The 15782-nt window shown below is 36.4% G+C and overlaps 1 protein-coding gene across 1 annotated transcript in view; it reads left to right on the top strand.

The window, feature by feature from the left end:
* The window catches only part of LOC148954843 (DNA-directed RNA polymerase I subunit RPA2-like), a 132206-nt gene extending 125622 nt beyond the window's left edge, over nt 1-6584 (top strand). The window contains exons 20-21 of the mRNA XM_089098895.1: nt 3807-3971; nt 6412-6584. Coding sequence (XP_088955021.1) covers nt 3807-3971; nt 6412-6570 — 324 coding nt within the window. The 3' untranslated portion in view covers nt 6571-6584. The remainder of the gene's footprint in view (nt 1-3806; nt 3972-6411) is intronic.
* Nucleotides 6585-15782: the final 9198 nt, after the last annotated feature.

Here is a 15782-nt window from a genome sequence, read left to right as displayed (position 1 = left end):
TTGCACCGAAAATACAAAATAGATATGTTATTGAACCCATTCAGATGTGTCCATTCATTGAGCAAGAATCATGATATTTCTACGACTGTCTCTCGGAGAACGATCTAAACTTGCTTAAAGATGGGAAAATGTCCTTATTTTCAAGGATTGTAATTTTTCAATCCAAGAAAAATGTTAAGCAAACTCTAAAAGCATAATTCGGTAGTTCAATAAAGAAGTTAAATAAAGTAGGGGAAGAAGTTTATCTAAAAATGGGATTAAGTGTGGAAGGTTTAAAATGGGTAATGTCTACAAGGGGGAATTTTGCGCCTCTTGGAGAACAAAGGAAATATTTAGGGAGAGCTAGATTGAGGGATGGTTCTTGCAGTTGCCCAATGTGTTAAGAGATGGATGAGTCTTTGTATCAGTTTTTCGGGAAATGTAAAAAGTTGAGGGAATTATAGGTAAAAATTTTGGTCGGGAGGTCGGGGGGAGAATATCATAACATAAGCTAGCACAGGGTCCATGAACCTTTTAGGGAGTTAAATTTATCTTATGGACATAACATCATTAAAGCAAGGGTGTCTCAATATTGGATTTTAAAAAATATTGAAAGAATGTTAATTTAATATAAAGGAACAATTGCCATGAACTGCATGCTATTATTGAGAAATCAAACAATTTAAAAGTCAGGCATTACCGTTTTCGTAAGACAGTAATAAAAAAAAATATCGGGCAAGTCTTAGTAATATACAAGAACAAAAAATATCATGTTAAGATGTAAGTAAAATTTCGAGGGGTATTTTACTTAGACTATATGAAGGGTACTAGTAAAATCAAAACTTCAAAATACAAAAAGTCATAGAAGTAATTTTATTTCTGGAAAACAAAGTTAAGCTCTTTTAGATCAGTTCTATCAGACCTGTCAGATCAAGACCTGTCTATCGACGTTCGAATAAAAAATTATACCTTGTCTACCACTGGCATGATAAGGATATCGATGCGCGATTACTTTAGAAATTATTTCTAGGTATACGAAGCATTTTCCTGTATGCATCTTGTGTACTTTTCTCAGTATTAGTCGATCAAAATACAAGAGGTTTAAACCTAAAAGTTTCAGAAAGCAACCGAAAAAATTGGAATCTGGCATTTGACATCAGTTGTTTGAGAAATATTTCCCAGAAATTTCGAAAAGATACAGAATTCTGTTCTCCGGTTCTCACAGAGATAATCTAATGTTTTGGAGGTTTACCACATAAAATTGTTCCGAAAAAGTTTCATTTCCCAGCAAGGATAGTTTTGTTTTGACAATATGTACAACAAGAGGGGAAAAAACTTCTTTTTATCTTGTAAAACTACTGGAAATTTTACAAAAATCAATGGAACTTTTCAGTTTCGTTTCATGATCTCCAAGCCCAAGAAAACTTCGAGTTTGCATCTTTTATCACTTTGGAGCTACAAACCACTGACCACGAGAAAAAAAATATCTGCGAAAGCCGGGGTGTTGTTCCGCAATATAATAATAAGAGACACATATCGCTATTTACCAAGTGTACTCTGACGCCAACGTATCGTAATAGTCTAACTGGGTAGATTTGACTGCTATTTTAGAAATTTGCTATTTTCTTAACTCGCGTCATCTAGCTTTTATCAATTCATAATTTTTAGAAATCAGATGGACCACAGACTCTGGTCTGAAATTAACTTTCAGCTGAAACACCTGTGGTCTTACTCTCAACATCACATCCTTCCTCCCTACTAGGACAACTGATAAAATAATTAGATAAATTTAGATAGATATGTTTATTCAACAGTAAATTTAGATATGAAAACCATATTTATCATAGTGTAACGGCAACAAAAACAACTACATCGAATATCCCCCCCCCCCCGCAAGGTTCCATAACCTCTTCGCTAGATTAAATAGATAGAACGTCAGTAGACTACGACTGCTAGAAAATCTTGTTTTAACAACACAATATGCCAGAATACACCAGGACATAGTTATTTATTTGTAATAATGTTTTATTTACTTATATGTCATTTCATTTCATTTTACTTTACTGCATTGACTCTGAACTACTTTATGTTTATGTTTTTTTTTTTTTTTTTTTTTTTTTCAAAATTTTCATGTCATCTTTAACCCATTAAACCTAATCAATGTTTTCTATATTCAGGTTGAGACTTGCTGATAATTAGTTTAAGGCTCAATTAACCCCTATTAATAGGGATTTACAATCTTTTTTTGCATGAAACTAGGTAAGTAAATTCTGGAGTTTCCGAAAATGAATAAACCTCCTAGTAATTAGAAATAATAAAACAGAATGGTCAGATAGAGATCTGCCAACCTATGACACTTGAAAGAATCTATTGTTGATGAGATAGGGAAGCCGGAATTTGACATAATAGCAAAGAACCAGCGGATAATTTAAGGATTTGTACTTCTTGTCCAAAAAGTAATGAGACTGGCCGAGGCGCGACCTTCCAATCGCCACCAGAGCACTCTCAGTAGGTGGTATTGGTGATTGGGGTCTTGCAAAAGCATCGCACCCCGCGGCAGTCGGTTTTGGGTAATGAGAAGTGAGGATCGATAGTTTCGGAAAGTGTGTTTTTTCATTTTGGTCACGGGATAAAAAGTAAAAAATGAAGCGGACGACAGAACAGCGATAAGCTATCAATTACTGCTTTCTCTTGGGCAAAACAATTTCAGAGACTCTTGCCTTGATTGAGCAGGCCTACGGAGACCATGCCATGTCGAAAGCCCAGTTTTTTTGTTGCCGCAAGGGATTCAAAGACGGGCAGGAAACAGTTCAGGACAAAGATCGATCTGGACGTTCTTCGACGAGTTCATCGGATGAAAACGTGTCAAAAGTTAAAGGACTCTTGGACTCCGACCGTCGGTTGAGTCTGCAATTCATGGTGGAAGAACTAACATGTGCTAGTTAACAGTACACAACATTGTAACCGAGAATCTCAACATGAGAAAAGTTTTCGCAAAATTGGTGTCAAATGTAATCAGTGATGAACAGAACAACGACGAGTTGACCTGTGCCATAAAATGGTGGAAGTTGTGGAAGGTGAAGCAGACTTTTTAGATTTCGTAAAAACAGGCGACAAAGCATGGGTTTTCCAATACGACCCTGAGACCAAACGCCATAGTTCAGAGCGGCATCCAAAGGGGTCTCTGCAACCCAAGACGGCAAGAATGGCGAAGACAAAGGTGAAGACTATGTTCATTGTCTTTTTTGACAACCGTGTGGTGGTACACAGCGAGTTTGTGCCTCAAGGACAAACTGTCAGCGCTGCTTTCTACAAAGACTTCCTTGCGCGACTGCACCGAAACGTGAAAAGAAGGCGACTAGAGATTCCCGATCGATGGAAGCTCCACCACGACGTCGCTCCGAGCCACACCGCCTTCCATGTGACATCGTAACCTGGCCCGGATAGGGGTTTTAACTTTACCGCAGCCTCCGTATAGACCTGATTTAAGCCCGGCTGACTTTTCCGTTCCCCGAATGGAAAATCGCCCTGAAAGGTTGCCATTTTGGTGACGTTGCCACCATCCAGAAGGCCGTAATCAACTCTTTAAAAGGCATTTCGGAAGCTGACTTCGAGGGAGCCTATGAATCATGGAAATTGCGCTGGCAGTGGTGCAGCGACGCCCAAGGGTACTATTTTGAAGAATGTTGAGGTGTTATTAGAATCGGATAAATACATTCCTCTTTATAGAGTAAGACTCATTATTTTTGTTCTTATTTTTGTTTTATTTCCGATTAAACAACAAAAGACTCTTTTTTCCTACTCTTTAAATTTCTTTTCTTTTAAAGGCTCGTACTAGAAAAGGGTATGATAGATTCACATGGCAACCTCAGCATGGAAGAGAACTGGGTGGAGGACTTCGTTACGGTGAAATGGAGAGAGATACTTTACTAGCTCATGGAACATCGGATCTTCTCATAGACAGAACAATGTATCAGTCTGATTTAACTCTGGTAAGTTGGATTTATGATATCACTCTTATCGATATCACTCTTATGATATCACGAGTTATCAAACACCTTTAGTCTTCAGTTTTATAGATTATGAGCAAGCGTTCGATTTTGTTGATAGAAGAGCTTTAGCGAAGGTCGTTTACTTGTATGGTATACCAGGTAAATACATTAAAGTTATTCGTTGTATGTACCAGAATAACATTGATGCGGTTAAGGTAGCTGTGTTGGCCTCAGGCGGCTTGGTACTGCGGTGACTTGTTATTAGTAGTAGTAGTGAATGAACACAGAATTCGAACTAAAGCCGAAAGGGCCTAAAAAATGACACTCTTTCTTTCAGAGTATAGAGAGTGTACGTACGTGAAAGACAAGTTGGGTTTCTCACAGAACATACAGTGTTTTCTCGGCAAATATTTTGTAACACGTGGATACTGAATGAAGAAATATTGTTAAGACAAACTTTGATCCCGCATATCATGTGGAATTGAGTGACCTTAAACCTACATGGTCGCTTAAGCAGTTCTACTGATTTTGTCTGAAAATATTCAGTTATTGAGTCAAACTTATATAAGTTAGGATGAAAAAAATCTAAACAAGTGTTAACCTAAAATGAATTCCTAATTTGAAAGTTGGTGTAAAATATGCCCATACTGAATTACTTCCGCTCTTGTATAATTTTCGTCTATGGTCGTTTTGTATAGGAGGGATTGTCGTAGTAACTTGATAAGACTCATTTGGATCTCAGAATCAAAGCTGTAGTTCCAATTTACGAGTCTAGTAATCGGACGACAACAAGCCTCCCTCTTATTTCGTTTTCCTGCGAGACATAGCAGCAGCTGTTCTAAATAACTATGACACATGTGACTTAGTTGTTTCAACACCACATGATGCCTTGTTACCAACTCTCATGTTGGACTGCAAGTAAACCTCGTGAGTACCTCTACCTCTTGGATGTAGCTCTACCTCATCATTATGAGAATGTCTACTGGATAACAGTAAGTTATAAGGTCTACCTCTTGCTGTAGCAAATAAGTTCGCTTTGTTAAGCTTTAAGTTTGGTCATCCATTTGGAATCCGATTGCTGCTTTTTTTTTCTGGACCTTAGGAATGCTACCAGAAATTCAGAAAAAAATTATCCTTTTTGGTTTCTAATCTTTTCCTGTATTTTTGAAAAATGGAATTTTTGATAGTTCATGAAATAAAAAATCCAAAAACGACTTTCTTATTTATCTTCTATAGAGAAGAAAAAATTCATCAGTGATAAAATTTGTATACTCTTTTGAATTGAGTTGATTACGGCAAAATTTGACTGCTCTATTCTATTTGAGGTTTCGAGAAATTTACAAAAATGCTGTCTATTTTCAATGCTTCAATTAAATATGATATTGTAAACTTCATAGACTAGTAATGTGCATCTTATTGGTAACAAAACAACTTTTGTTAAGGAAGTGGAATTTGTTAATTGGCAAGATTAAAAGACTGGACTAATTATAGCTAAAATTAGCATAAAACCGCAGTACAACAAGTGGAAGCAGTTCTCGCCACAGACATTTTGGTGACAATCAGTGGCGTAATTTCGTCAAAATCCTGGGGAGGTGGGCAAAGTTGGAGCCAATTTCCCCAAATAAAGTGAAAATGACAGTAAAAAATAAAATTAGCTATTTGGTACCAAAAAGGTACTATTTAGTAATATTCAGGTACTTTATAGTACTATAAAGGTAAATATGTACTAAAAAAACTGATCTGTTTCTGTTGATGCTTGAATTATGGAGGTTTATCTTAGTTCTGACAAGATTTTGGATGAAACTAAATTTCAGCTGGGGGAGGCAGATTGGAGTCTGGGAGGGGCAGTTGCCTCCCTGCCCCATAGCAAATCACGTCCCTGGCGACAATTTTTGCTGCTGAGGAATCTCCGGAGTGATTTTCGCCAGAATCGGTGGTTTCTCCAAAGATTAGAACAGGAGCTCACCACAAAGTTGGCTTGGAGGTCCATTTGGAATGCGTTTAATTGTTTGGTATATCTTCAAGTTTTATACAATGATTAAGTATTATAGAACAGGCAGCAGAGATTGAAAATTTCCGATTGTGATCAAAATGACTTTCCAGCAGATTACAAATCTCGCATTCCTCTCGGAGTATTTTAAGGGGGATGTTCGGATTGTTGCGACAACTTATGAGGGTGAGAGTCAATAAACAATTAGCTAATTCTACCATAGACTCTAAGCTGTAGCTTGTTTGTGCACCACACCATAGCTAGTATTTTTTAGCTTACTAGTTTAAAATAATTTTTTTTAGTGGCAAAAGAAACATTATTCTGATTAAATTTAATTCGAATGACCCTCAATTTTATGGTATTCTCGATTGATCAATTTCCCTAATATCCTCAGTTATTTGAACCCTTCCATTTTTCGGTAACATTTCTAATTTTCTTTTCTTTCGACAGGCCTTCTACTGTTCTACCTGTGGCTGTGTATTTTCAAATAGTTACTGTTGGCAATGTGGACCCGAGAGTCAAGTTACTAAAGTTCTTGTTCCTGCTGCTTTTATGAGAATGCTCCAAATGCAAGAAAGTGTTGGTCTTCAGTTAGTATTTCGTGAATAAATGCCAGCAGTTGACCTGTCTCTCTTTTTTTTTTTTTTTTTTTTTTTTTTTTTTTTTTCGTTAGGGTGCATTGAAGCTCACATCATAGTACACATTGTACATTGTAGTACACATTGTAGTCACATTATTCACATATAGTCACATCCCAGTACACATTATAGTCACACCTGTTGATGAAAAATAGCACACATTCATGAATAACATTTGTTTTTTCTGGATTTTAACGTCACATTTGTACTAAAGTGGAAAAATTAAAATGATGAGAATTTAATTTGGAATAATGTTTTCATAAAATTCCTAAATACTATTCGTGTTTCCTTGATTTTAACGTCACATTTGTACAAAAGTAAAAAATTAAAATGATAAGAAATTAGTTGGGAATTATGTTTCCACGAAATTTATGACTAGCGTTTGTTTTTTCTTGACTTTAACGTCACATTTGTTCTGAAGAAGAAAATTTAAATGATGAGAAATTAGTTTGGAATAACGTTTGCATGCGATAACGTTTGTTTTTCTTGTTTCTTAGTAGAGTAGTTACAGATGCACAAGCGCTCAAAGCGCAATTGAATAGGTTGTAAAATCTCATGGTGAAGCAGTAAACAATATGCAACCTTTTAAATGCGTTGACAGGAACATAATGACGTAAGCCCATCGAATCGTGAAATTCTAAAAATATAAATTTTTTTTGAAATATTATCCTATATAAAAGGTTTAAAGTTTAAAAATTAATTTACATACGTCAATTTATGATAAAAGTCACGCCATAGTCACACTTATAAATAAAATACACATTAAAGCACCAATAATGGATTTCGTTGACAATATTTTTGTCAAACAATGTTTAGTTTTCAAATGTTAACTTCATGACTGACCAATCAGAGTGACGATTCCGGGCATAATTTTTGAAAAGAGAAAATACGAGAGTTTGAAACAGCAGGGGCCACCGCCACTGCAGGAACCACTAAAGGAAGATTCTAAAACCAACAGGTTTACTGTGACAAAAGCCAGCTGCTACCATACAAGGATTAGAAAAATTCAGGCTTTAAGAAGAAACCTTAAAAATGTCATATCGTCATATCTAGCAAGGAAGAGGTTTCAGTCTGAGAAATAACTGGCGGAAATTTTTGTAATCATGATGATTTTTGTAATCCTAAAGATGCGAAAAAAAGTGGCTGTGCCGATGGCTGTGCTACCCTTAACAATGATTCATTAAGAAAAAAGTAATGAATATGTTGAAATTAAGACTTGAGGATTTGATGAACTTGCGCCATGGTTAAAAAGCATTGAAATTGCTATATTATTTACTTGAAAATGGTAGCCCGAGAGTCTCTGAAATAAGTAGTAAATGGCGGGAGCTAATAAAGATGTGGCAACACTTCAATAACACAGAGGTAATTTCAGTAGACAGAATAAGTTTTAAAAAATTAAGCATGAAAATTCTCAATAAATTGGAAATTGGATGAATTTATAACGAACCGAACCAATTTTCAAAACCAAAACTGACCAACTACAGCCATTGTCAGATGACTTGATAAATTCTGTATCATTAGGTCTAGCATGACTACAGGAATTAGAATAAAACGTAAAGGTAAACAATACGGTATTGGACTTTACAGTCCTTACCGGCGGTGCTGATATCCGTTTCTTAACACTTCAGCCAGGAAGTGCAATGCGGGGCAGGGGGTCAACCATCCTGTGCACACCCTTCCTGTTTACCTTCCTCGAATTTCTCCAGGTACTCATTTAAGGCTGGGTAGACTCTAGCTGAGCTTACAGAGTCACGCCACTGATACCCGTCCTCTCGGACAATGGAGGCTAAATCCAGCGCACCAATCCACTTGGCTAGGACTGCTTTAATTAGAATAAAGATTAGTACTTTATTATCAAGCAAACTCTCACAACATAAAAACTATCGAACTTGTTGCCTTCAGTCAGCTAGCCTACATTGTATACCAAAAAACAAACATTAGTGCAATATCAAAACGTAGCCTACAGCGGTGAACCAAACTGGCCAGGAACAAGTACATGGGTCTTCTGTTTAGTGAAAGTCTCGCCCATCAAGAAGTGAACAGCGGAAAAATCATTCATCTTATAAAAGCATCCTTTTGAAATCTCAAGGCCCAATTTCAATACCCAGAAAACCTGGAATCCGTAAATCCAAAAATCAGAGAAAAATCCAAACAATATCACTCACACATTTAGTTCGCGGATTCTTCATTGTATAAAAAAAGGAATCCTCTGCTTTCACACGAAAGAATCCGGAAAAAAACAGACGTCCTTTTCCCGAATTTGGGTACCTTGAATCCAAATTTCCTGGTATTAAACCCGGCCTTTGGGTATTTGAAGAGAAAACTGTAAAGCAACAGTCAGAAAAACTGTTACTACCGAGTTATTAGTAAAAAGCGCTAAGTAAATAAACAACTGATTGTCAATATTCTTAATATTATTTCGACGTGAAAACGTTCTGGTGGATTAGTAGGATCTACGACGACCATTTTAGGCCAAAAACAATTCGCCAAAGTATCAAGAAAACGTGTCGACGCACCCACGTTTCATCGTTATTTGAATTTCCCGCCCAAGAATTGACGTCACGCTTCGCAGCCATATAGCACGTCCAGAATATCCGTTTTCTGGAAAAATGGGACGGAAATGTGGGAAAAGGAATCCAGACTAGGTGCTTTTTTCCAAAACTTGGTGGGTTTTTCAAAAAATATCTATACAAATTTATCATCCATCCTCATCAAATCTGTTTTTCTCAGCCAAAACCTATAGAAAACAAATTTAGAGTCTCAGTTAGACAATTTACCTTTTTTATATTCAAAACCATCTTAGGCAACTATTTTTGTTTATCACTTATCGTGTCTAACTGTCTCCTTCTTCTGGCATTTTTCTCAGAAAACCTGTCCACACTACCACTTCCGTCCCGTTTTTCCATTGTCTGGCCTTCTGATTATTCCTGCCCAGAAAACAGAAAAATGGGACGGAAGACCTGTCCACATTCCCAGATTTCCGTCCCATTTTTCCAGAAAATGGATAGTCTGGACGCGCTAATATTCAATATGGCTTGGCAAGCGGTAAAAGTTGCCTTTTATCACGTCCTCACACGTCTCTTTCCCTTTTACATTACCTGCTAAACATTTTCAATTTTTCTTTGTTTATCTTGATACTCATCTTCGATCTTCAAAGTTTGGAACTTAAATATTGAGTGAACCAATTGATGTACTTTCTTTAAACAGCACAAACGTACGACTACGTATATTGAACCTAAACTATTAAAACTTGCTACAACCTAAGGAAATGACAAAATGCTGACAGATCCTTTAATCAAGACTTTATAAAACTAATTTTTTGTGAAGTTTCATCTGCAAAAAAACAGACTAAAAATATACTAGAACCCAGCTCTACTGAGCATAACAAGTTTACCGATGTTATTCGTCACTTCTGCAGGTTTAGATTTCTGATTGCATTCTATATTTATAAAATGATGTCAACAACTTAAGCAAGTGTTTTTGTTTCGAATTTATTTCTTCTCGTTACGTAAACGTCAAATTTTCTGAAGTCAAATCCTAAGCAAAATATCGTTTTCCCAGCGCAATGGTGCAAATCCAGAAGCAACAAAAAACAGAGCATATTAGGGATAAAATACATAAAAAAAAATAGTAGGCTATCAGCCAAAGTTGTTGAAAATATCTTTATAATAAAAAAAAAATCCCGGTCTTTAGTAAAAATCCCGGTTTCTAGCAAAAAATCCTAGTTTTCTTACAAAAAATCCCGGACACAGAAAAAAATCCCGGACGGTGGCAATCCTGGGCACTGGCTGAGTACTAGGGGTTTTACCCTAGGCTATGTTCTGTTCACGACCTAGGCTCTTTTTCTTGATTTCCTTAAGCGGCGTTCACATGCGTGTCTAGCTAGAATCTCATGTCTAGACACGTGTCTAGCCAGATTTCAAAGTTTAGGCAAGGACCGTTCACAAATGAAATTCATTGCTAAGCTAGACACGCTAGACAAGGCGCTTGGCTAGACTTAGAGTTCTGGACTCAAGAACTCAATGTCTAGGATTTTCGATTACAGCCAATCAGAACGCGCCAAGTTCCACTATTTTCATCATCTTATTTACATTTTGAAACTGAAATTTAATTTTTGTTTTCTCATTAATTGTTTTTTTTTTATTTGAGGCAAATATGCAACACCAGACATAATAGAGAAGCACACTAGCAATTGTTTGGCTTATCTCATCCATTATCTTATGACAGTGAAAATAGGGATTATAATTTTGAAAGTTTTGCTCGCATAAGCTCTCTTGATTGGCTAGAAATGACAACTGTAATCTATTTGAAACTAAACTTGTAGTTTTAGCTAAGCATTGAATTTTACTTGTGAACGGTCGTTGCCTAGACATTGAAGTCTGGCTAGACACGTATCTAGAGATGCGATTCTAGCTAGACTCGCATGTGAACGACACTTTAAGAGACTGTTCAGTTCCTGAAAAATCTAGCCAGGCGTCTGAATATGGGCTGATCTCATGCAAGCCTACGCCTTTTTTACCTGATAAATTTCTTTATAATTTATATGGCTCTAATCTAATCAGCTGTTTGTTGTTGATTATAAACACATTAGGCCCGTTTTTTAGCACTAAGATCTTACATATAAGATCTTGCACCTTTCTGCAAAGATTATCGTTTTTTGACTCATCATTGTTCTAAGATCTTACAGCTCACTGATGTTAGCAAAAAGTGTGAAGAACGCCATTTTTCTGCCGTATAGCAATGATGCGAGAACTTTGATGATATACTCATCATTGTTCTCAGACCGCTGATCAGAGCAGAATGATGAAAGACGTTTGCATAAAAATGACAAAAGACGTAACATCTTAGTTCAAAGATTTCACTTTTAAGCGTTTTCTGACAAAATATGTAGGATCTTAGCGCATTGATGAGAGAAAAAACGGCCCTATTGTTGCCCTATTGGCATATATTCTGCCGAAATGGCGTATTTTGATAGTGACTGGCGGAAAAATTTTGAGTTATCCCGCCACACGTAAAGCTTAGCGTATTTTTGCGTGAAATGCTTTATCGGAAAAAATTTATTTCCCTCATTAAGATCTAATTATCTTATATCATATATCGAAGCTGTAATCTTTGTATTCCATCCAGCAGCATCAGGATATTCTTTTTTGATCACAATAATTTGATTACTATCCATAGAAAATCAGACCATACAAAGGAATTTAACACATATTATTTTCACCCCTGAGCCCTGAGACATAAGACATAAAGCATAAAGACATAAGAGCATCATTCTTGATGTTTAAGAATTTGTATCGCGTCTAGATAAAACGGGAAGCACGTCGAGCGGACGCTCAAAAGTACCTTTACGAGCACCGGAAGCGCTAAAAAAAGCGCCAGTTCACCAGTCTTTCTGCAGAGACGCATCAAAACTTCAGACAACATGTTTTAAGGCATGGACATTCCAATGGTGGTTAAATAAAAAGCGAGGGATAGCTCTGAAACTCGCAATATAGCACTAAAAAAAGCGCGTAAAGTACAAAATGGAAGCACCTATTCTGTGGAATATAAAAACTGGCAAAAACATAGTTTAGAGCACTAGAAGTTCGACTATTACAAGAAGTGGCTTGAGTTTATCTGTCCAAGGGCGTATTTGTGCGCTCAAAACTGATGGAACGTTTTGAGAAACTCCGGAAAGTGGAAATATATTATGAAACATGGGCAACACAATGGTGATCGGTATGAAGTCTAGCGATTGCTCTATAGCGCCCTATAAAGCACCAGAAGCGCTAAAAGAGTGCAAGTTTACCAGCCTTGCTACAAAAGCTTCGAAACTCCTGAAAATACGTTTTAGGATATGGCGATTCCAATGATGCCTTTACAAAAAGCGAAGGATCACCCTGAACAACGCGATAGAGCGCTAATGAAAGCGCAAATTACATGGAATACACAAATTGGCGAAAGCATAGTTTAGAGCACTAGAAGTCCGGCAATTACAAAAAACAGCTCGAGTATGCGTGTCAAAGCCCGTCAATGATGATGGGTAGGAAGTCCATATATGGGCATAGAATACTAACGGGAAGTAAGGGAACATGTTTAGTGAATACGAGCATGACAAGATCATTGACCTACTAACGATACGAACAAGATGACAGCCAATCAGAGGATTAGAATACAAGTAATACAAGATCACGTGCCTCTTTCTAGGCCAATCATGGGAGTCAGAAATATTAACGGGAAGTGACGCGACTGATGTAAGGAAGGATTTTTAGTATAGTTGCTATTAGTGCGAAAATAGAATTCAAGGAGTAAGAACAGTTTGACTTTACTCATATATTTATTCATTGAGATTCATTTGCAATAATGAGTGGAATATTTACAGTATTAGAAGTTGATAGTAGAGTTGTTAGCAGCAGCAATGATACAGGAACACCAAACATTGCAGTAGAAATCACGAGAGGATTACGGCTTTGTCTTGAATGGGATGAAGTATATGCAAGATACGTGTTATATTTGAAAAAATTTCAAATTGAGGACCAATTATGCTTCGCTGCAAAAGTTGATATAGCATATGTGAATAGACTTCAATGTGGTTTAAATGCACTAGTGAAGTATATAGAAGACAATAAGTTATATCGGTAATTGTATATGTGAAATAGATATTATTATTGTAATTATGATCACGCACAATAAAATTGTTTCGAAATCGAAAATGTTCCCTTTCTTTTTGTTAGATTTGTTTCTAGGTTATCAAATATTCTTGAAGTAGAACGAATCATCGTTAGTTTAGAGTCAGCAGTGAGAGTGTTAGGACTGAAAAATGAATAAATTTGAGAAAGAGAGAATTGGGTTGAATCTTGTGATTATGGAAAAACATTTGATTCTGGATGACGATTTTGTCGAGTTATCTCTTCAACGGAAGGTATTTTCCCAGGGAGCACTTGACAATATAATGAAAACTGATTCTCCCCCATTGGACTATTGTAAGAAGCTTTTACGACGTGACTCAAATGCTTTTACTCAATTTATTGATATATTAATTGAAACAAAACAGAATAATATTGTGGATATACTTTTGAAAACATTGCCATAGATTCTACGTAGATGGCTCCCCCTTCGAGAGAGGTTATGTAACGTCACAGAGTTACTCCTCTCCTAATCCCCCTCTGATTTTATCGAAGGAGGATCAGTTGCTTTTTAGCTGTGAGAGAGTTGACATTGGAAACCAAAAAATGATCTATGAATGCCCACTATAAATGTACACGCTATATATTTGATCATCATATGAGAATTGAGCAGTTATTGATGACTATTAATGAAAAGGAAAAACTATGAAATTCTTGTAGATTACAAAAAAGATCCCCAGCACAAATTAATGTTTGCATTTGATGGTTTGAAGAGATTTGTGACCCTCACCTTAGAGGGAAACTATGCTCCAATTGTCAGTATGGCCAGTGTCATTAGTGAGAGAAAACTTATTTTGGTATAATTAGAAACAAACCTAAACGTGATTTAGTTTATTTCTACGAGATTGGTATCGTCGTGGTTTTAAATTATTTTTCGAGGAAGAATCAGGTCTACGATTCAACTGTTGGGGTAACAATAAATTATGTAATATACAATTTTCATAGGATATTCCTTCAGCATGAACTGGCATTCCATTGTCGGATTTCTGGACTTTCATGTGTAAATCTATAATTGTCGACGACAAGTCTATAAAGTAGTCTTCATTGGAAAAAATTTGAAATTGGATGTTTTCGGATAGTGGTTGTTGTGGATAGAATTGTTCATAGTAGCCATGTTCTACACTCACATCAACATTTTCTGTATTGAATAGATTTAAAGATGAAGTAATTGAAGGTCGGGAATCGTTATGCGGTAGATATGTCATTGTTCAGTCTATCTAAAGAAATCCAGTTTCGATCTAACAATTCTCTTCTTCGGGCTTCTTCTTCTGTTTACTGAACGTGTCGTCTTTTTCCTTCTTTTCTTTGACAGGGTGATGTCTTTCGTTGCTGACCTGAGTAGAGACTGATGAGTGGTGCACTGTTTCTCGGTCCATATTAAATACATTGATTATTTGACTGGTGTTCATGGTGCAAGGTCTATTAAAACACTGCCTTCGGGAGTGATTTCTCAATAGGTTTCAAATTGATTTAATGAGATCAGTACAATACTCTCAGGTAATGGGTCAACAAATATACACTCTAATCGCACACTTTCTGTTCCTACTTTACTCATACCTTGAGTGCCAGACAGGTCTAGTGCAATGATACCCGGGGTTTTAGCGAATACTCTAATAGTTGTATAATTTACAAAAAATTGTGGATTACGACTTAATATTTGCAATCTCAACTCGTGCAGCGTCCTACAGAATATATCAGGGGATAGATATAATATTGGTATACTTTTTTCTTCGCCTACAAAAGATGAAAGTCCAAGAATCTCAAATTTATGTGGGCAGCCAGTCCACGATCCTATTGCACTAGCGCTTTTTACAAATACCAATGCCAATTTTGACGGAATTTCGCCATTGATAAAGGATGAGTCGGTGAAGGTGCGTGAGCCTGTGGCAATATGGCGTTGATTGTATGAGGAACAAGTAGTTTAATATTATTTTCACTGGCTCTCAGTTTTTCCACTGCCAAAGCAACAGAACTCATAACCTACTGCTTTCGTACATGTAGTGTTGCCAAGGTGAGAGAGAGAGTCACATCAGAATTGGCCAGGGAGTTCCTTTTGTAAATTGAAATTAAATGGAGCAAGCGTAACTTTCAATTCCACCTTAATATTGGGTGGTAGCCATTGGGATATATTAAATATCTCATGATATATTTTTCCAACTAGATGTAATTCACTAGTTGTAGTACTTTTAAGTGCATCTGTACTATTAGTATCTGTAATATATTCATAACCATTGGAGGTGCCTCTCAATTCCTTGTATGAGTTGGGTGTCATCAACATGAACTGCATATAGCTTGTATAATTCGAGAGATTGTTGCTTGTGCTCACCAAAGTACCGTTTATGTAGACACTGACTTAACGATATAAATTATGTAATATATAGTTTTTATAAGATATCCCATCAGCATAAACTTCCATTCCATTGTCGGATTTCCGGACTATCATATGTAAATCTATAAATTTCGAAGACAAATCCATAAAGTAGTCTTCATTGGAATAAATTTGAAAGTGGATATTATC

This window comes from Artemia sp. Qi Xiang Cuo, chromosome 2 (assembly GCF_049724085.1).
Source record: "Artemia sp. Qi Xiang Cuo chromosome 2, ASM4972408v1, whole genome shotgun sequence".
Lineage (NCBI taxonomy): Eukaryota > Metazoa > Arthropoda > Branchiopoda > Anostraca > Artemiidae > Artemia > Artemia sp. Qi Xiang Cuo.
This window is presented reverse-complemented; position numbering and strand designations above follow the sequence as displayed.